Source organism: Canis aureus, chromosome 26 (assembly GCF_053574225.1).
Source record: "Canis aureus isolate CA01 chromosome 26, VMU_Caureus_v.1.0, whole genome shotgun sequence".
Classification (NCBI taxonomy): domain Eukaryota; kingdom Metazoa; phylum Chordata; class Mammalia; order Carnivora; family Canidae; genus Canis; species Canis aureus.
Window position 1 is genome coordinate 23,877,485 of NC_135636.1, and position 19,416 is coordinate 23,896,900.

General features: G+C 48.2%; 1 protein-coding gene and 1 long non-coding RNA gene across 3 annotated transcripts; both read left to right on the forward strand.

Moving 5' to 3' along the window:
* The first annotated feature begins 63 nt into the window (after positions 1 to 63).
* PCED1A (PC-esterase domain containing 1A) lies at positions 64 to 5,095 on the forward strand. Of its 2 annotated transcripts, none has more exons than XM_077872430.1 (8): positions 64 to 466; positions 761 to 905; positions 1,414 to 1,493; positions 1,603 to 1,841; positions 1,941 to 2,091; positions 2,209 to 2,455; positions 4,317 to 4,388; positions 4,710 to 5,095. In XM_077872430.1, exons 2-8 carry the CDS (start codon positions 782 to 784, stop codon positions 4,955 to 4,957), a joined length of 1,161 nt encoding a protein of 386 aa, XP_077728556.1. In that variant the 5' UTR covers positions 64 to 466; positions 761 to 781; the 3' UTR covers positions 4,958 to 5,095. The 2 variants fall into 2 exon arrangements, with proteins under 2 accessions (XP_077728556.1, XP_077728555.1); XM_077872429.1 differs by having other exon boundaries at positions 65 to 466; positions 4,113 to 4,388.
* A 13,133-nt stretch (positions 5,096 to 18,228) lies between these two features.
* On the forward strand, positions 18,229 to 18,955 carry LOC144298056 (uncharacterized). The gene is made up of 3 exons (XR_013365037.1): positions 18,229 to 18,354; positions 18,547 to 18,704; positions 18,808 to 18,955. It is a non-coding gene; the product is annotated as an uncharacterized LOC144298056 (long non-coding RNA).
* Positions 18,956 to 19,416: the final 461 nt, after the last annotated feature.

A 19,416-nucleotide genomic window follows, 5' to 3' on the forward strand; every position in this document is an offset into this window, starting at 1 on the left:
ACGGCCATCACCACTGTGGGCAACTGTACTCGGCCGTCGCCGCCCCCCCGCCCACACCCGGGCCCGGTGCCCGCCGGGGTGGGCCGGGCCCCGGCTCCGGCCCCCCGGCTCCGGTCCCCCGCCGCGGCCTCCCCCGCCGCCTTCCTGTCGCCTCCGGCGCCGGGGGTCGCGCAGGGCGGGACATGGGTGACCGGAAGTGGAAGCTGTGAGCGTCGCCGCCCGGGGCGCCGAGGCTCGAGGCGCCGTCGGGGCCGCTGCGACGCACGCATGGAGAGCGTTGGGCTCTGGGCTGCGCACCGACGGCTAACCGGGACGCACGGGTTCTGCCGGGCGCGGGCTGCGCAGAACCGAGTGGCCTCCCGGGGCGCGGGAACATGAGGCTAGGCCTGAAGCCCTCCGCGGGCGAGGCGCGCGCTGCGCGGGCCTGCCCCGGGCACGAGTGAACCGCGCGGAGCCCCGGGACTCGGTAATTGGCGCGAGCGGGCGGGCGCGCATGCGCGGGGCGGCGGCGGGCACGTGGCGGGACGCAGGGCGGTGCCGCGCGGGAAGTGCCTCGGGGCCGGCGACCCCCCGCCTCCGGCACCAAATGGGACCGAGGCAGGCGCCACCATGGGTCGTACTGTGCCGCCGCCACCTCGCCTCCGTAGCCCTGAGCAGCCACGGAGGGGCCGGTGCACCTCTCATTTATCCCGGGGCGGGCCCTGGGGCCGACCTGTCCTGAGTCCCCGCCCGCGCGCGGCTTAGTAGCCTTTTCCCGCAGCCTGTCTTTGGCGGCGGAGGCATGGTCTTCTGTCTGGAGAACGAGGAGCCGCGCCTCCGCCTGCGAAGCGCCATGGTCCACTTCCAGGCCTCAGAAGTCCAGCAGCTGCTACACAACAAGTTCGTGGTCATCTTAGGGGACTCAAGTGAGTGCTCCTCTAGGATCGCAGTACCTGGCCCCGCACCTTCAGTCTGTTTTCACCATCCCAAATTTCCTTTCTCACCCCTAGTCTGTTCCAGTCCAGTAGGTTTTCTGTTTATTTCCCCATGCACCTTCCACAGGTGTCTTGGCAGATGTAGTCTGTCACATTTTTCACCCCATCCTTGCTCAGCATTTTTCTCCCTGACAGTCTCCCATGCTTTCCTTCATGGGAGCAATGGATTCTGTTGTCTGTCTCCTGGGTGACTTGGGCGACTTACTCTGCCAGGTGATCTTGGGCCACTTTGTACCAGTTGGTGGTGCAGGGCCAGAAGCAGAGGTAGTCCTGGGGTATTTTTTAGCTCACCTTTTTTTCCAGCCTCTGTGATGAGCTTCCACAGAGGTGGTGTTGAGCAGCCCTAGCTTTGGGAAGATGGGAGGCCTGGACTTGGGAGGAGCTGGGGTGGGCGAGGGTTGAGGTCTGTTTTAGCCTCAGGATCTCTATCTCCCTGCAGTCCAGCGGGCTGTGTACAAGGACCTGGTGCTCTTGCTCCAAAGGGACTCACTGCTCACGGCTGCCCAGCTGAAAGCCAAGGTGAGGGAAGTTTGGTAGTCATGCCAGTGGTGGGTGGGGCAAAGACCCTGTCCTGGCAGGGTCTTCCTCCCTGGCATGGGTCTGACCAGCTGGGTGGGGGGGTGGGCAGGGGGAGCTGAGCTTTGAACAGGACCAGCTGGTGGCTGGGGGTCAGCTGGGCGAGCTACACAACGGGACGCAGTACCGGGAGGTCCGGCAGTTCTGCTCGGGTTCTGGCCACCACCTTGTGCGCTTCTACTTCCTCACCCGCGTTTACTCCGAGTACCTCGAGGGCGTCCTGGAGGAGCTGACATATGGGCCTGCCCCGGACCTGGTGATCATCAACTCCTGCCTCTGGGATCTCTCCAGGTTGGGGCGGGGGGAGAGGGAAATACTGGTTGGGGGTGGAGGTGTGGCTCAAAGGCTATCCGCCCTGTGCTTTTGCCCACCTTGTGTACCGTCCAATAGGTATGGCCGCTGCTCAATGGAGAGTTACCGAGAGAACCTGGAGCGGGTGTTTGTGCGCATGGACCAGGTGTTGCCAGACTCTTGCCTGCTGGTGTGGAACATGGCCATGCCCTTGGGGGAGCGCGTCACTGGGGGTTTCCTTCTGCCAGAGGCAAGTGACTGAGGTGGTTGAGGATGGGGGAGGAGGCAGCTGACTGGTAGATAGAGGGCCTTTCCTCCGGACCATGCTTCATTTTGTGGCTCTTAGATGTTGCACTTTCTTACTCAGCTCCAGCCCCTGGCAGGGTCTCTGCGCCGGGATGTGGTTGAAGGGAACTTCTACAGTGCAACGCTGGCCGGAGACCACTGCTTTGATGTCCTGGACCTCCACTTTCATTTTCGGCATGCGGTACAGCACCGTCACCGGGACGGTGTCCACTGGGACCAGCATGCCCACCGCCACCTCTCACACTTGCTTCTGACTCACGTGGCCGATGCCTGGGGCGTGGAGTTGCCCAAGCGTGACTATCCCTCTGGTAAGCCCTTCCACAAGGGTGTAGGCTAATGATGCAGAGGGGGTTCTTAGAGCATAGGACTCAGAATAGGACAGAGGTACTCGGGGAGTAGAGGCCTCTTGAAGGATGCCTGTGACCCCTGAGTGTGCCTTTCTCATCGCCTGGGGAGAGTGAGATCATAGGAGCAACATTTTTATCCAGGTTCTGGTTCTGTATGGTCTGGCATGTGGTTGTTTTTGTATGTGAATGAATTTATGTAAGTTTTGAGCACATAAGGCAGTGTGTCAAAAGATCCTTATCCCACAGATGAATAGGAAAGAAATAGGGGGACTTCTAGCTAGGGATGGAGGTGGGGAGTGGAAAAACAGAAATGGAGGACAGACAATCATGCATGTTGCAGAAGCAAAGAAGCCCCTCAGCTGGTGCTGTCAAGCCTCTCAGTTTCTGCCTGCTCTCAAAAGGAACGTGGTAGCTGATTGTCTCCATGTCTGCTTTCCCCCTGGATCATGTCCTCATAGGGCAAGGTTCTTACCTTGTTCCCAGCTCATCTCTTTCGGCCCTGGTGTCTAGCACAATTGCCGTGTCCATCGTACCTCCAGTATAGTGTTTGTTGAGTTGGGGACACAAGTCGTATTAGAAGGCTGTTTGTAACAGCAGTAGAGGGTATAAGGGCACAGAAAGGCCAGGAATGCTATAGAGGTAAACTAGGATTTGGTAGCCAAGAGTTGGAGCATTGGGAAGGTGCTTTAGGGCTTTGGTTATGTAATGATTCAGTTTCCTTGTTTTTTAGATGAGAACCAGTCTCCAGCAAAGGGAGGGATGCTCTAATGGTTATAAGGATAGTTTGTGGGTTAATGGTTATAAGGATAGCTTAGGTCTTCTGAACCTAGTTTGGAGGTCCAGAAATAGGAATGTGAAAAGGAAGAGTTGGGTAGGAGGACGTGACTGGTGAATTAGGTCCAAGCAGACCTCTAAGGTGTGGAAATGTGCAATGGATTTGGAGTCCGCAGGGCCCCGCTGAAGGTAGGAGTGTGAACTGTGAAGGAGAGAGCAGAACCCGGGCTGTGCGGTGGAGCTGGAAGGGAAGAGGGGCTGATGGAGGAAACAAAAGGACTTTAGGGCAGAGGCACTTTCAGGGAGGGCAGAGGTTATTGGCCATTTCACGAGACTGTCAGGAAGAGAGGAAGTGGTTACATTTAATCGAAAAAGTACTGAAGAATCGGATTAAGGTTTAGAGGCAGGAGCAGTTGATGAGGGAATGAGAACTATTTCTTGTGGAAGCTTAGAAGGCATGAACTGCTGGGAGAAGAGAGTGGCAGGGTCTCATGTTGTCCAGAGAGAAGACTTCTTAGGCTCATTTGTTGGTCTGTGGGGAGGAGCAGGGAGAGGAAAAGAGCTACAGATACAGGAGCTGGGCATACAAAGGAAGAAGGCTCTGGAGGGGAGAATGAGGTCAGAGCAAAGACAAATCTGTGACTTTGAGAAAGGCAAGGAAGAAGGAATGTACCCTGGGCTTGGCCTGCAATGAGCGAATGAGGAAGACGGTAGGAAACAGAGGGTGCCCCTGCCCAGTGGCCCTCTTCTCTGAGAGGAGGGAAGAGAGGTTTAGGAGTTGGACAACCAGGATTATGGGCAGCCTGGCTCTCAGTCCTAAAACAACCAACCATCCCATTCTTAGACCCCTGGATTGAGGACTGGCCAGAGCTGGATCATCCGTTCCAGGGGAACCATGGGCAGCCCCCAGACTTCGGGGAGCAGCTGGCCTTGCCCCCACCCCAGCCCTCTCCTTTGCCCCCTCCCATGCCTTTCCCCTACCCCATTCCTCAGCCCTCGCCACCTCCCCTGTTTCCACCCCTGCCCCAGGACACCCCTTTTTTCCCAGGCCAGCCCTTCCCACCCCACGAATTCTTCAATTATAATTCAACAGAAGACTTCTCGATGTCATCTCACTTAGGTAGGTGCCTCCGCAGCCTCCTCTCCCACCTCTCCCAGCCTACCCTCCTGTGCCCAAGTGAACTGAGAGGAGTTGGATAGCTCCCTGTGCCCTCATGATTGGGTTCAGTTGCCACTGGATGTAGAACAGCATCTGTAGACTTGTTAGTCAACTCACTGTCCCAGTCTGCTGGTTTGGAGGCAGGGGAGGTGGTATTGCCATTTTGTAGATGGGAAAACAAGCCCAGAAAAGCTCACCCTGGAAGACTAAATCTGCCCAGAAACAGAACTGGGCCCACCTGTCCACAAGCCCACTTTCTGATAATGGCTGGTTCTTTTGTAGGATGTGGCCCTGGAGTGAACTTTGTGCCTGGCCCCCTGCCACCTCCAGTCCCTGGCCCTATCCCCCACGGTCAGCACCGGGGCCCAGTGGTCCACCGGGGGATGCCACGCTGTGCTCCTAACAGCCCGTACCACGTGCCGAGGATGGGGGGGCCCTGCAGGCAGCGGCTTAGACACTCAGACAGACTGATCCACACAAACAAACTGGACAGACAGCCTCCTGCCCATTCGGGGACCTGGCCTGGGTAGACTGGATCTTGGACTGGGGCTAGATGTGCCATTGGCCCTACAGGGCCTGCTTGTCACCCCCAGCACTGGGTCAGGGTGTCTGTTATGCCTGGCATTGTTCTTGTCCATTGCTGTCACTAATAAAGGCATGGAAGAACAGAGTGGCATCTTCCTGTGTGCGGGGATGGGTATCCCAAACCATGATCTGAAGAGCTGGGGAGCTGCCTCTGGGCCCTCTCCAGCCTTGACCCTTTCACCTCACACTATTTAAAAATCATTGAATTTGTCCTTTTGCTGTCTCACACCCTCATTTCCACCCTTACCAGACAGAACACAGGTGTGTCCCATGTTGTCTACTGCTCTTTGGGATTGGAAAATAGCAGGGGCTGAGTTGAAACTGTTAGTATTTCTTTTTTTCTTTTTTTTTTAAGATTTATTTATTTATTCATGAGAGACACACACAGAGAGAGGGGCAGAGACATAGGCAGAAGGAGAAGCAGGCTCCATGCAGAGAGCCCGATGCAGGACTCAATTTCAGGACTCCAGGATCACACCCTGAGCAGAAGGTGCAGCGCTAAACCGCTGAGCCACCCAGGGATCCCGAAACTGTTAGTATTTCATTTGGAGTTTTGGATCTGGCTATTTCTCATTTCTGTTTCCCAGCCCCCTGCATGTAGGTATACACTCAACATCCATGTATTTCTGGACATATACATGTACTTTAGTTATTTGCACAACTCTTAGCACATGATGGACAGTCATTAAGTGGTTGGAAGTAAACAAGCTTCCAAACTCAAGTGGAAGACTGATTAGAAATCCATTATTTGGGACCCCTGGGTGGCGCAGCGGTTTGGCGCCTGCCTTTGGCCCAGGGCGCGATCCTGGAGACCCGGGATCGAATCCCACATCGGGCTTCCGGTGCATGGAGCCTGCTTCTCCCTCTGCCTGTGTCTCTGCCTCTCTCTCTCTCTCTATCATGAATAAATAAATAAAATCTTAAAAAAAAAAAAAAAGAAATCCATTATTTAACAGACGTAATGTGCAATGAGAGCAAACTGAACATAGACCAACTTCTTTGGTTAGGGCGTGGGGTGGGAGTAGAGGGGGAGCTGAGGGAGAATTCTAAGGTGGGGGGTGGTAAGAGGCTGTGCCAAACTCTGTTAAGAGTGTACAAGGTTTCAGCTTTGGCAAAGGGTGTTGGCCGTAGGTTTGTGACTCTACTTATTCAGCCTCAGGTAGAGTGTGGGCCTGACCATGGAGTGGGGGATGGAACATGGCAGTAGGCTGGTAGGTGTGGGGCAGAAAAATGGGGGAACGCGAGACTCAATAAATCATCTTGAAGTAGAATTGGAGGGAAAAGAGGGATGCAGATTTCTTGTATTGAGTTTCCATAATTGTTACTAAAATTTTAACTTGGCAAGGGATATCATGTCTCATGCAAAAGGAGGTGAAATAGCAGATCAGAAAAGTGTTGATCGTTGCTAGCAATCAACCAAGTGTAAATGAAAGGAAGCTATTAAATTGACACACTAGTGCTGGGGAAACTGGTACAGACATTGTGAGTTAATAAAACCCTTTAGAGAGCAACCTTGACAGAGTAGTTGAAAATCAAGAGACAAGCTTGTTTTCTTTCATATAGACAAAAAGTGAAAGGGAACATACAAAAATGGAAAAAAAAAAAAAGCCTTTTGTTAAGGAGTTAAGACTTTAGATTTGTTGTTGCAAATAACTATTTCTTTTTGTTAGCAAAAACCCAGCCTTGGACCAGCCCTCTTCAGCACATCAGTTTGCCCACCCCTTGTTCACTCTTTTCTGCCTTTCCTCAAAACCCTTTTCTGTCTGAACACTTTTGCATCTCTGACTGGAGCTTCTCGTTGTTGCTGGAGAAAACTGTCCACCTGGACTGATTGACAGAAGAAAGTAATATGAGTTACCCGACCTCACCCAGCCCTCTCCGTTGCTGACCATCATGCTCTGTAAAAACTCCTCTTACCTCCTCTACCAGCCTTTCCTTAGTCTTTTCTACCCGCTTCAAGACCCATCCTAGTTCTGGAACTCTCAGTCTGTAAGAAGCCTTGAGACTGTTGAGTGTGCTCCATATCCTCATCATTCTACTTCTGCACTTGCCAGCACCACATTTTGCTATGTGGCTCCTATTGCCCATGGGGGGTTTCCTAACTTTTTTTCCAGTTTCCCAACATAGATTTGAAATCTATTACAAGAGCAGAATGGAGATAAATTTTCTTTTTTCTTTTTTTAAAAAAGGTTTTGTTTATCTATTTGACAGAGAAAGAACAAGTGAGAGAGTGAGCAGGCATGAGTGGGGTAAGGGGCAGAGGGAGAAGCAGACTCCCCACTGAGCAGGGAGCCCAGTGTGCAGCTCAGTCCTGGGACTCCAGGATCCTGACCTGAGCCAAAGGCAGACACTTAACCAACCAAGCCACCCAAGCACCCCAAGTTATTTTCTTTTCACTTGGTCATATAAGCGTATAGTACAAGACACTTCTCTCTCATAGATTTTATTTGGTTATGACTGGGAAAAATAAATAGCCATACATATCGTTATATACATTTACATTGTTCTCTGGTCTTTGTTTTGAGATGTAAAAATGGTAAGAATCGGGGATCCCTGGGTGGCTCAGCAGTTTAGCGCCTGCCTTCAGCCCAGGGCATGATCCTGGAGTCCTGAGATCAAGTCCCACATTGGGCTCCCTTCATGGAGCCTGCTTCTCCCTCTGCCTGTGTCTCTGCCTCTCTCTGTGTGTCTCTCATGAATAAATAAATAAAATCTTTTTAAAAAATAATAAAATACGGGCTCCTGGTGCATGGAGCCTGCTTCTCCGTCTGCCTATGTCTCTACCTCTCTCTCTCTCTCTCTCTCTCTCTCTGTGACTATCATAAATAAATAAAAATTTAAAAAAAATTTAAAAAAGGGATCCCTGGGTGGCACAGGGTTTGGCGCCTGCCTTTGGCCCAGGGTGTGATCCTGGAGACCTGGGATCGAGTCCCACATCGGGCTCCTGGTGCATGGAGCCTGCTTCTCCCTCTGCCTATGTCTCTGCCTCTCTCTCTCTCTCTCTCTGTGACTATCATAAATAAATAAAAATTTTTAAAAAATTTTAAAAAATAATAAAATAAAAAATAAAAATGGTAAGAATCTTACGTTTCCCCAGTATGAAGTCACACTACTTGCTAGTTAAGCATGACAGAACTCAAACCTTATTGTCTCAAAAACCATTCATATTTGACCAGTGACAAATCGTTTAATAAGACAATCTACATAGACTCCCTCCTTTTTTTTTAAAGATCTTATTATTTATTTATTTATTTATTTATTTATTTATTTATTTATTTATTTATTTATTTATGAGAGACACAGAAAGAGTCAGAGACACAGGCAGAGGGAGGAAAAAAAGGCTCCATGCAAGGACCCCGATGCGGGACCCAATCCCGGGAAGCCAGGATGATGCCCTGAGCCAAAGGCAGACCCTCAACAGCTGAGCCACCCAGGCACCCCTAGACTCTCTCTCATTCATGGAATCTTGGTGTGTGTTTTTTATGGGATCTTCTTTTGTTTTGTTTTGTTTTGTAAAGCTTTTATATATTTAGAAAGAGAGCAGGGGGAGGGGCAGAGGGAGAGGGAGAGAATCTCTGCTGAGCGCAGAGCCCAACAGTGCTGGATCCCACCACCCTGAGATTATGACCCAAGCTAACATCAAGAGTCAGATGCTTGGGGGCAGCCCTGGTGGCGCAGTGGTTTAGCGCCGCCTGCAGCACGGGGTGTGGTCCTGGAGACCCGGGATGGAGTGCCGCATCGGGCTTCCTGCATGGAGCCTGCTTCTCCCTCTGCCTGTGTCTCTGCCTCTCTCTCGCTCTCTCTGACTGAATAAATAAGTAAATCTTAAAAAAAAAAAAAAAAAAAAAAAGGAGTCAGATGCTTAGGATGCCTGGGTGGCTCAGCGGTTGGGCGCTTGCTGTCAGCTCAGGTCATGATCCTAGGATCAGGGATTGAGTCCTGAATCAGGCTCCCTGCGAGGAGCCTCCTTCTCTCTCTGCCTGTGTCCCTGCCTCTCTCTCTCTCAGTCTGTGTCTCTCATGAATAAATAAATAAATCTTAAAAAAAAAAAAGTCAGATGCTTGATCAGCTGAACCACGCAGGAACCCCTGGAATCTTGGTCCCATATCTTTTCCTTTGCCATACCAAGATAGTCCTGAAAGTATGAAAAGATGCATGAGCACTTCAGGTGTAATGCCAGCCTTTATTTTCCAAGGAAAATAAGTCTTTTGAGAAGAGAAAATTAGTGGAAAAAATTTTCAAAACATTTTAACCAAACTGGAAGTTTCCCAACAAAAGCAGATAACTTGCCTTCTGTTACATTGTCCAGCTTCTTGCATAGATTCTGTTGAGTTCGTTTTAGTGTTTTTTTTTTTGTTTTTTTTTTTTTTTTAATATTTTTTTCTTTATTTATTTATGATAGTCACACACAGAGAGAGAGAGAGAGAGAGAGGCAGAGACATAGGCAGAGGAAGAAGCAGGCTCCATGCACCGGGAGCCCGACGTGGGATTCGATCCCGGGTCTCCAGGATCGCGCCCTGGGCCAAAGGCAGGCGCCAAACCGCTGCGCCACCCAGGGATCCCCGTTTTAGTGTTTAAGTACCTCCACCATGTATGTTGGTGAAAGAAACTGACTACAAGAAAGTGGACCTATGCTTTATTTTTTTTATTTTAAATTTTATTTTATTTTTTTTATTTATGATAGTCACACACACACACACACACACACACACAGAGGCAGAGACACAGGCAGAGGGAGAAGCAGGTTCCATGCACCGGCAGCCCGACGTGGGACTCGATCCCGGGTCTCCAGGATCGCGCCCTGGGCCAAAGGCAGGTGCCAAACCGCTGCGCCACCCAGGGATCCCATGGACCTATGCTTTAAAAAAAAAAAAAAAAAAAAAAAACCCTGCTTTATTGACATGTAACTCAATAAACTGCATTTATTTCAAATGTACAATTTAATAAATGTTGACATATATACATTCATGAAACCATCACAGTCAAGACAATGAAATTTATTTTTCTACCTCCTTGTAGACCCTCCCCCTTGTTCTCTCCCCACAACTTCCTCACATCTCTCTACTTCCAACATTAAGGAACCATTGATACTGGTCTGCTTTCTGTTACTATAGACCAGTTTGCATTTTCCAGAATTCTACATAGAACCATTTGATAGGTCCTCTTTTTTTTTTTTTTAATTTATTTGAGGGAGAGCACAGAGAAAGAGCAAGAGGGAGAAGCAGAAGCAGGCTCCCCATTGAGCAGAGAGCCCAACATAGGGCTTGATCCCAGGACTCTGAGATCATGCATGAGCCAAAGGCTGATGCTTAGCTGACTGAGCTTCTCAGGTGCCCCTCAATAGGTACTTTTTTTTTTTTAACCTGGCTTCTTTCACACAGCCTAATTAGTGGGATAGAATGTGGAAATGCATGTCATGTGTATCATAGCTCGTTCTTTTTAACAGCTAAGTAGTAGTCTATTGTGTGGCCGTACCAATATTTGTCCACCTGTTGATGGAATTTGAGGTATTTTTAGTTTTTGCCCATTGCAAATAAAATTGGTATGAACATTTATTTATAAATCTTTGTATGGACATATGTTTTCATTTCCCATATTTAGAAAAAATGGCTAGATCATATGTTGGATGTATATTTAACTTTTAAAGAAACTGACAAGCATTCTTCCACAGTGGTTGTCCCATTTTATATTCATGCTAGCAGGGTATGAGGGATCTGTTCCTCCATGTCCTCATCAACACTTGATACTACTCTAATACTAGCTATTACAATAGGTGGGTAGTTTACTTTGCATTTGCATAATGACCAATGAAGTTGAACATCTTTTCCTCTGTGCTAATTAGTGATCTATTTATCTTCTTTGTTTTGTTTCTTTTCAAATTGTTTTTCCTCTCTCCCCATCCCTTTTATAAAACAAAAACAAAAACAAAAAACCCTTATTATTGGGCTTTGAGAACTTTTTATTCTGGACTCAAATACTTTATGAGGTGTATAGTTTGCCAATACTTTTTCCTTCCATGGCTTGTCTTTTTCTTAGCAGTGTCTTTTGTTTTTTGTTTGTTTGTTTGTTTTTTATAATGACAATTCTTTTTTATTTTTTTTTTATTTATTTATGATAGTCACAGAGAGAGAGAGAGAGAGAGAGGCAGAGACACAGGCAGAGGGAGAAGCAGGCTCCATGCACCGGGAGCCCGACGTGGGATTCGATCCCGGGTCTCCAGGATCGCGCCCTGGGCCAAAGGCAGGCGCCAAACCGCTGCGCCACCCAGGGATCCCAGCAGTGTCTTTTGAAGAATAGACAATTTAATTTTGATCAGGGGTAGTTTACTTTTTCTTTAATGGACTCTGCCTAACTCAGAGTCACAAGTATTTTCCTGTATGTTTTCTTCTAGAAGGTTTATGGTTTGGGGTTTTACATTTAGGTCTGTGATCTATTTTGTTTTTTTTTTTGTTTTTTTTTAAATATATATATACATATACATATATATATATATATTTTTATGATAGTCACACAGAGAGAGATGAGAGAGAGGCAGAGACACAGGAGGAGGGAGAAGCAGGCTCCATGCACCGGGAGCCCGATGTGGGATTCAATCCCAGGTCTCCAGGATCACGCCCTGGGCCAAAGGCAGGCGCTAAACCGCTGCGCCACCCAGGGATCCCCTGTGATCTATTTTGAATTAATTTTTATATATAGTTCAAGGTGATTAAATTTTTTTTTTGCATATGGACATCCAATGATTCCAACACTATTTGTTGAAGACTATCATTTCTTCACTAAATTGTGTTTGTACCTTTGTTGAAAATCTCTTGTACATATATATATATAGATCTATTTCTGGTCTCCATATTCTGTTCCATTGAGCTATTTGTCTATCTTTATGCCAGTATCACTCTTTTGATTATTACAGCTTTATAAGTCTGGAAATCATGTAGTGTTTGTCTTCTTTGTTCTTCTTTATCAAAATTATTTTGGCTATTCTAGATCCTTTACATTTCTGTATTTTTTAAGGTTATTTATTTATTTGGGAGAAAGAGCACATGAGCAGGGGGCACAGGCAGAGAGAGTCTTTTTAAAAATATTTTATTTATTTATTCATGAGAGACAGAGAGAGGCACAGACACAGGCAGAGGGAGAAGCAGGCTCCCTGCAGGGAGCCCGACTTGGGACTCAATCCCAGGTCTCCAGGATCACACCCTGGGCTGAAGGTGGCGCTAAATCGCTGAGCCACCAGGGCTGCCCTCCCGCCTTTTTTCTCTTTTCAGGCAGAGAGAGTCTTAAGCAGACTCCACCCTGAGCATGGAGCCTGACACAGGGCTAGATCCTACTACCCTGAGATCACAGTCTGAGCTGAAGCCTAGAGCTGGACACTTTTTTTTTTTTTAAGATTTTATCTATTTATTCATGAGAGACACACACAGAGAGAGGCAAAGACACAGGCAGAGGGAGAAGCAGGCTCTATGCAGGGAGCCTAATGTGGGACTCGATCCTGGGACTCAGGATCACACCCTGGGCTAAAGGCAGGTGCTAAACCACTGAGCCACCCAGGGATTCCAAGAGCTGGACACTTAACTGACTGTCCCACCCAGCCACCCCTTCTGTATGAACTTTTAAATCAGCTTATTTCTACAGAAATGCTTGGATTTTTATTGTGATTGTATTGAATACATAGATTAAATTTTGGGAAAAATTAACATCTTAGCAATACTGAGTCATCCATCTCATGAACAAGATATATCTCTCCATTATTTAGGTCTTCTTAATATCTCTCAAGAGCAACATTTTGTAGTTACCAATGTATAAATCTTTCACATCTTTTGCCAGATTTACCTCGAAGTGCTATTTTTTTAAATGATGCTGCTTTTTAAAATTTCTATTTCTGATCATTCATTGCTAATACAGAGAAATCCAGTTGATTTATTTGTATGGATCGTGCATTATAATGGTGATCACATACTTATTAGTTACTTTGCTAAATTCTCTTATTCTAGTAGCTTTTTTACAGGTTCCATTGGATTCTATACATAGGCAGTCTTGTTTACAAATAAAGATAGCTTCGCTTCTTGCTTTTCAATTGGTATGCTTTCTATTTATATTTCTTGCCTTATTGCACTGGCTAAGACATCTAATACAATGTTGAATTGAAGTGGTAAGAACAGACATACTTTTTTCCTAATCTTAAGGGGAAAATATTCAGTTTTTTCACCAAGTGTGAGATTAGCTATTTTTCTTTATTAAGATCTGATTTTTAAGTAATCTCTATACCCAATGTGGGGCTCAAACTGACAACGCTGAGATCAAGAGTTATATGCTCCACTAACGAAGCCAGCAAGGTGCTCCTATTTGTCACAGATGCCCTCTATACAGTTGACGTTTCCTTCTATTTCTAGGTTGCTAAGAGTTGTGTCCTATTTTTAATCGGGAATGAATGTTGGATTTTGTGAAATGCCTTTTCTGCATCTGTTGAAATGATCACACATAGTTTTTAGTTATTAGTTTGATAATATGGTGAATTACGTTAATTATTATGTGTGCGTGTGTTTGTGTGTTTTAATGTTAAACCTCCCTTGCATTTAAAAGGGAAAGCAGGGGGGATCCCTGGGTGGCTCAGCAGTTTGGCATCTGTCTTCAGCCCAGGGCGTGGTCCTGGGGTACCCGGATGGAGTCCCACATTGGGCTCCCCGCATGGAGCCTGCTTCTCCCTCTGCCTGTGTCTCTGCCAATCTCTCTCTCTCTCTCTGTGTCTCATAAATAAATAAGATATTTTAAAAATTTTTTATAGGGCAGCCCTGGTGGCACAGCAGTTTAGTGCCACCTGCAGCCCAGGGCGTGATCCTGGAGACCCTGGATTGAGTCCCATTTCAGGCTCTCTGCATGGAGCCTGCTTCTCCCTCTGCCTGTGTCTCTGCCTCTCTCTTTCTCTCTCTCTCTGTCTCTATGAATAAATAAAATCTTAAAAAAATATATAAATAAATTAATTAATTAAAATAAAAGGGAAAGCAGGGGGGATCCCTGGGTGGCTCAGCAGGTGAGCATCTGCCTTTGGCTCAGGGAGTGATCCCAGGGTCCTGGGATCAAGTCCCACATCGGGCTTCCTGCATGGAGACTGTTTCTCCTTCCTCTGCTTGTGTCTCTGCCTCTCTCTGTGTCTCTCATGAATAAATAAATAAAATCTTTAAAAATAAAATAAGAGGGAAAGCAGTGGGCAGCCCAGGTGGCTCAGCGGTTTAGCACTGCCTTTGGCCCAGGGCATGATCCTGAAGTCCTGGGATCAAGTCCCATGTTGGGCTCCCTGTATGGAGCCTGCTTGTCTCTGCCTCTCTCTGTGTGTGTCTCTTGTGAACAAATAAATAAAATCTTTAGAAATAAAATAAAAGGGAAAGCAATTCAGGGCACCTGGGTGGCACAGTCAGTTGAGTGTCTGACTCTTGGCTTCTGCTCAGGTCACAATCTCAAGGTCATGGGATCAGGCCCCGTATCCAGGCTCCCTGCTCAGCAGGGAGTCTGCTTGAGATTCTCTCTCCTACCCCTCCACCCTAAAATAAATGAATCTTTGAAAAAAATAAAAAGGAAAGAGGTTGTGCAGTTTGACAGTGATAGAATAAAGGTGGTATTTCCTTCTTAGAAATTACCCAAGCGAAAGTGAAAATGAGAAACAAATGACAATACCATCTGAGGGAACAAAAACCCCACACAATAAATTAGGTGGATAGACTGAAAAAAAGCAGTGGAATCACTGCTTGGTACAAATCATTTTGAAAATTATTGGGCAGCATTTACTAAAGTTGAACATTTACATACTCTGCAATCCAACAACTACCAAAAGACTTGTACAAGGGGCAGCCTGGGTGGCTCAGCGGTTTAGCGCCACCTTCAGCCCGGGGCCTGATCCTGGAGACCCGGGATTGAGTCCCGCATCGGGTTCCGGGTGGAGCCGGCCCCTCCCTCTGCCTGTATCTGACTCTGTGTGTGTGTCTCATGAATAAATAAATAAAATCTTTTTTAAAAAAAGACTCCGTACAAGGATATTCCTATGTTTTATTCATAGTAGCCAAAACTTGAAAACAAGCCAAATGTCCTTTAACAAGAGAGTAGATGAATTGTTTCTTCCCTTACAGTGGGATAGTACACACTAATAAAGGAGAGCAAACTACTGAGAGATGCAACAACATGGATGCATCTCACAGCTGTAACATTGAAAGAATCCAGACACCACCAAATTTTGCATGATTTTGTTCTGTATGATTTCAAGAATAGGTTAATCTGTGGTAGAAGTCACAATACAGGTTACCTTGGTGGGGGGAGGTATTGATTGGGATAGGGCGTAATGGAACTTTCTGGGATGATAGAAAAGTTCTGTATCTTGATCTGGATGGTAGTTACATGAACACATGTACAAGTATGTAAAAATTCATTGAGCTGTACCTCCAAGATTTGTGCATTTTACTTGCACGTAAAATGTGTGTGTGAATTATACATCAGTTAAAGAGGAACTAGGATGGGTTTTTTTTTCTAGGAATAGTTTAATATTAAGGCACCTTAAAAATTTAATTCACCATATAAAAAATAAAGGAAAATAACCAAGTCGTCCTTGTAATAGATGCAGGAAAAAAAAAAAAAAACAATTTTATCATTCAATATCCATTCACAATCAGGAAGGGAAAGGAATTTCCTTAACAGGATAAAGGTTAACTATCAAAATTCTACAGTAATCTACGCAATTCTTAATGGTGGCACCTTAGAAGTTCCTTTTATTTATTTATTTTGTTTTTGTTTTTGTTTTGTTTTTTTTTAGAAGTTCCTTTTAAATCAAGATCAAGTCAAAGGTGCCTATGAATAGCATTTCCATAAGCCATTGTCTGGGAGTCCCAGCTCATCCAGTTAGGTGTTGAATGCACAGGGAGAGGCCTGATAACATCTGGCTCTTAGATGGATGTAGCATCCTTCAGTTTAGAGAAGTTTATGACTTTCATATGTTACAACAAATATTTTGCATGTATGCAGTATCACATATCAATTTTAACTATTGTAGGGTTTTTTGTTAGGCATTTAAAGACATGAGCCAGAAAATATGGTCTTAAATCAAGTTCTTTTATTTTTTTATTTTAGTTATTTATTTTTTATTTATTCACGAGAGACAGAGAGAGAGGCAGAAGGAGAAGCAGGCTCCCTCCCTGTGGAGAGTCCGATGTGGGACCTGATCACGACCTGAGCCAAAGGCAGATGCTCAAACACTGAGCCACCCCGATGCCCCAAGTTCTTTTTTTTTTTTTAAGATTTTATTTATTTATTCATGAGAGGCACACACACACACACACACACACACACACACACAGAGACAGAGAGAGAGACAGAGAGAGGCAGAGACAAGCAGAGGGAGAAGCAGGCTCCATTCCGGGAGCCCGACGTGGGACTCGATCCAGGGTCTCCAGGATCACGCCCCGGGCTGCAGGCGGCGCTAAACCGCTGCGCCACCGGGGCTGCCCAAAGACCGCTCTTTTACCCCAGGAGGAATAGGATCATAGACTAGGGGTGCGCCAGGAGTTGGTGACACAGTGAAGACGGCTAGATTGGACCCTTCTTTCTCCAGGCTTCCCACGAGCTCTGCCCTGGATGCCTCGGGGTTTCTGGTTGGGGGACCCAGGTTGGAGATTAAGGAAGGGGGTGAGGCACCAACGAGGCCCCTACCCTGACGGCAGTGGCGCCAGGATCTACCCTCGCCCTCGGGGCTAGCGTGCCCGCCGCTGAGAGAGCCTCCCTTCCCTGCCTCCCCACACCGGGCCCCTGGACTCTTCATCGCCAGGGCGGGAGATCGCCGCCAGGGGGCGCGCCTTGCCTCGCCGGTCGCCGGCTCAGCCCGCTGCGATTCTCTGGGGTGTCGACTTTCCGGGGGTGGCTAGCACCTCCCTTTTGTGGGTGCCCACAGCCCTCCGGTCCCCGGCTTGGCGTATCATTTCCTTCTCAGCCCGCCTCGCTCTGCCGCCACAGTCAACGCGCCCCATTCGATGCCCTCCAGCCGTGGCCGTGGCCGTGGCCGTGGCCGCTCTCCCGCACCCCCGAGCGAACGACTCCTCCGGGCGGGAGCGGGCCTCCCCCTCCCCCTCCCGCTCCCGCTCCCGCTCCGGGGCCTCGCGCGGAGGACAGCGGCTCCCCACGCGCCGGAGCGGGACCCGCTTCCCCGGCACACGCGAGTCCGAGAGCGCGCGCCCCCTCTCGGCTTCGCGCCGCTGGCTCTCCTACTTCCAGGGACCCCTCACCTTCCCCGGGCGGGCTCAAGTGCTGCCCCTGCTCCCGAGCGCCCTGGTCGCCGCCCTCTCGGACCCTCGGCCCGGCCGCTCCTCCTGCGCGCTCCGTACGCGAGGCCGAGAGTCCTGCCCCGCGCTCCCGCTCCCAGGCGCCCCCCAGCAGGTGCGGACGCCCCGGGGCTCTCGCTCTGCTCTCAGACGCCGCAGCCCTCGCGGGTGACGCCGCCTCTGCTCTGTCCCTCCCGTCCCGCCTGATCTGATTATCTTTCTGGTCGGGTCACGCGGGTAACTGGGTCCCACCCCCACCCCCACCCCCACCCCAGCAGAGCAGGCCGCGCGCAGCGGCGGGGAGGCCAGGCAAAGGCAACTCAGCCGTCCCCGTCCGGGTCACTCAGGCCGGAGGGGCAGCTCTGCCTTCTAGGCCCACGTCGTAAAGGTTTAGAACTCCTTCATTCCGGCCAGTTCATTTGCCCCAGGCTTGCATTTTTAAGACTTTTAACTCTGAATGAGTAACTTTATCTACATTTAAAGGAATTTCGGGAATTCCGTTCCTGATGCCGAGGCCCCTCACTTCCCTTTGATCTGCATACTCCACTCCCTCTTGCCTCGCCCCTAGAGTTGGTCATTTCATTGTTATCTTTTGTTTTCACGAGTTATTGGAAAAACAAAACAAAAAAATGTTTTGCTGGCATGCATTTTAAATTTGTGTAAAAGGAATTGGATTATTTCTCATTCAAGTTTCTTTTCACTCAGTGCTAGGATTTCAAAATCAATATTAATATCTTCCTCTCCTTCTAACCGCTGTGCTCATCCACCTTATTTTACCTCTCCCATCTCCTGCCACCACCAAGAGTACAATCATCACTCTCGAATATATCCCTTTATGCAGTGCTTCTCAAACATTTGTGTGCATGTGTGTTACCTGGGATATTGTTAAAATGTGGGCTCTGATTCAACAGGCCTGGGTGGGGCCTGAGACTGCATTTCTAGCCAGCTCCCAGGTGATACCTATACTTCTGGTCCTGGTGGAACCACTCTGGGGAACAAGGCCCTTATGGGCTTCTATGAGAATTCATTCTGGATTTCTGGGTCACAGAGTATGTATTGATCTAATTTGATTAATATTGCCCATCACCTCTCCAGTCTGGCTGTACAACCTCTACCAGCAGATCAGGAGGTTGGAAGGCCTATATTTATGTGGGGATGGGAAGAAGGCCTTCTCCTTGCTTCCTCCCCTGACCCCTACAGTGTGCCTGGTCTGGGCCAAACCTCCTGTCTCCCTTAATCAGAGTGGCCCCAAGACTCTGAAGTGATGTCCCTGGCTCGCAATGCCCAGCCAAGTCAATGAGAGACCCAAGATTGGCATCCTGGCTTTAAACAGGTGTTCTTGCCTTGGTTTTATCCTTGAGGAACATGAAGTTCAAGACCAAGGCCATGGAGCTAAAAGGTAACAGTGCTGGGATTCAAGCCCATCCTCAGCCAATACACCAGAGCCCATGCTAACCATGAGGCTCCACCATCTCCATGTCCTGCCTTACCTTTATTACTAGGCCACATCTGAGGGAGAACCACAAGAAAACGGGATGGAAGGACCGGGCCTGGGGTTTTCAGGCACCGATGCTGAAGGCATCTGACCAGTGGCCTGAATACTTGTGCAACTCCACAGCAAGTGGGTTTTAGCAAAAATAAACTTCGGTTCTAGGAGTTGGTCCTCATGGCCTGAATGTTTAGCAGAAAAAAGAAACTTTAGTTCTAGGGCTTCGGGAGCAGAAGTTTTACGGTTAGATATATCCAGAGGGGTCAGGATCTGGGTGGGGTCTGTTAGGTGGGTCTCAGCTGTGGGTAAAGCTATCTACCATGTGCCTTACTCAGTAATAACAGGTTTTGTTTGGAGAGTTAGCGGGTATGTGAAGAGCCAGGATGCTGGACATGAAGGGATGCCACCTTCTAAGACCTTCCTGAGCTGTGAGCGGCTAATCAGGTCAGCTTCAGAAACCCATGGGCTCTGCTTTCTCCACACGCACATCTGTCCAGGCGTTTCCAGGTGCCAGGCCCCAGCCCCAAGCATTTCACAATCAGAAGAGCTCAACATGTGCACGTTTTGAGATTTCATGTCACATGACCTCTTACATCTCGTCCACACCCACCCGCCCCTGTTT

Excerpts from the sequence above, each read along its gene's own strand:
- PCED1A (XM_077872429.1), top strand. The coding sequence starts at position 782 with ATGGTCTTCTGTCTGGAGAACGAGGAGCCGCGCCTCCGCCTGCGAAGC. Across the intron at positions 2,456-4,112 it reads CAAGCGTGACTATCCCTCTG|ACCCCTGGATTGAGGACTGG; the intron begins GTAAGCCCTTCC and ends TCCCATTCTTAG. Across the intron at positions 4,389-4,709 it reads CTCGATGTCATCTCACTTAG|GATGTGGCCCTGGAGTGAAC; the intron begins GTAGGTGCCTCC and ends GTTCTTTTGTAG.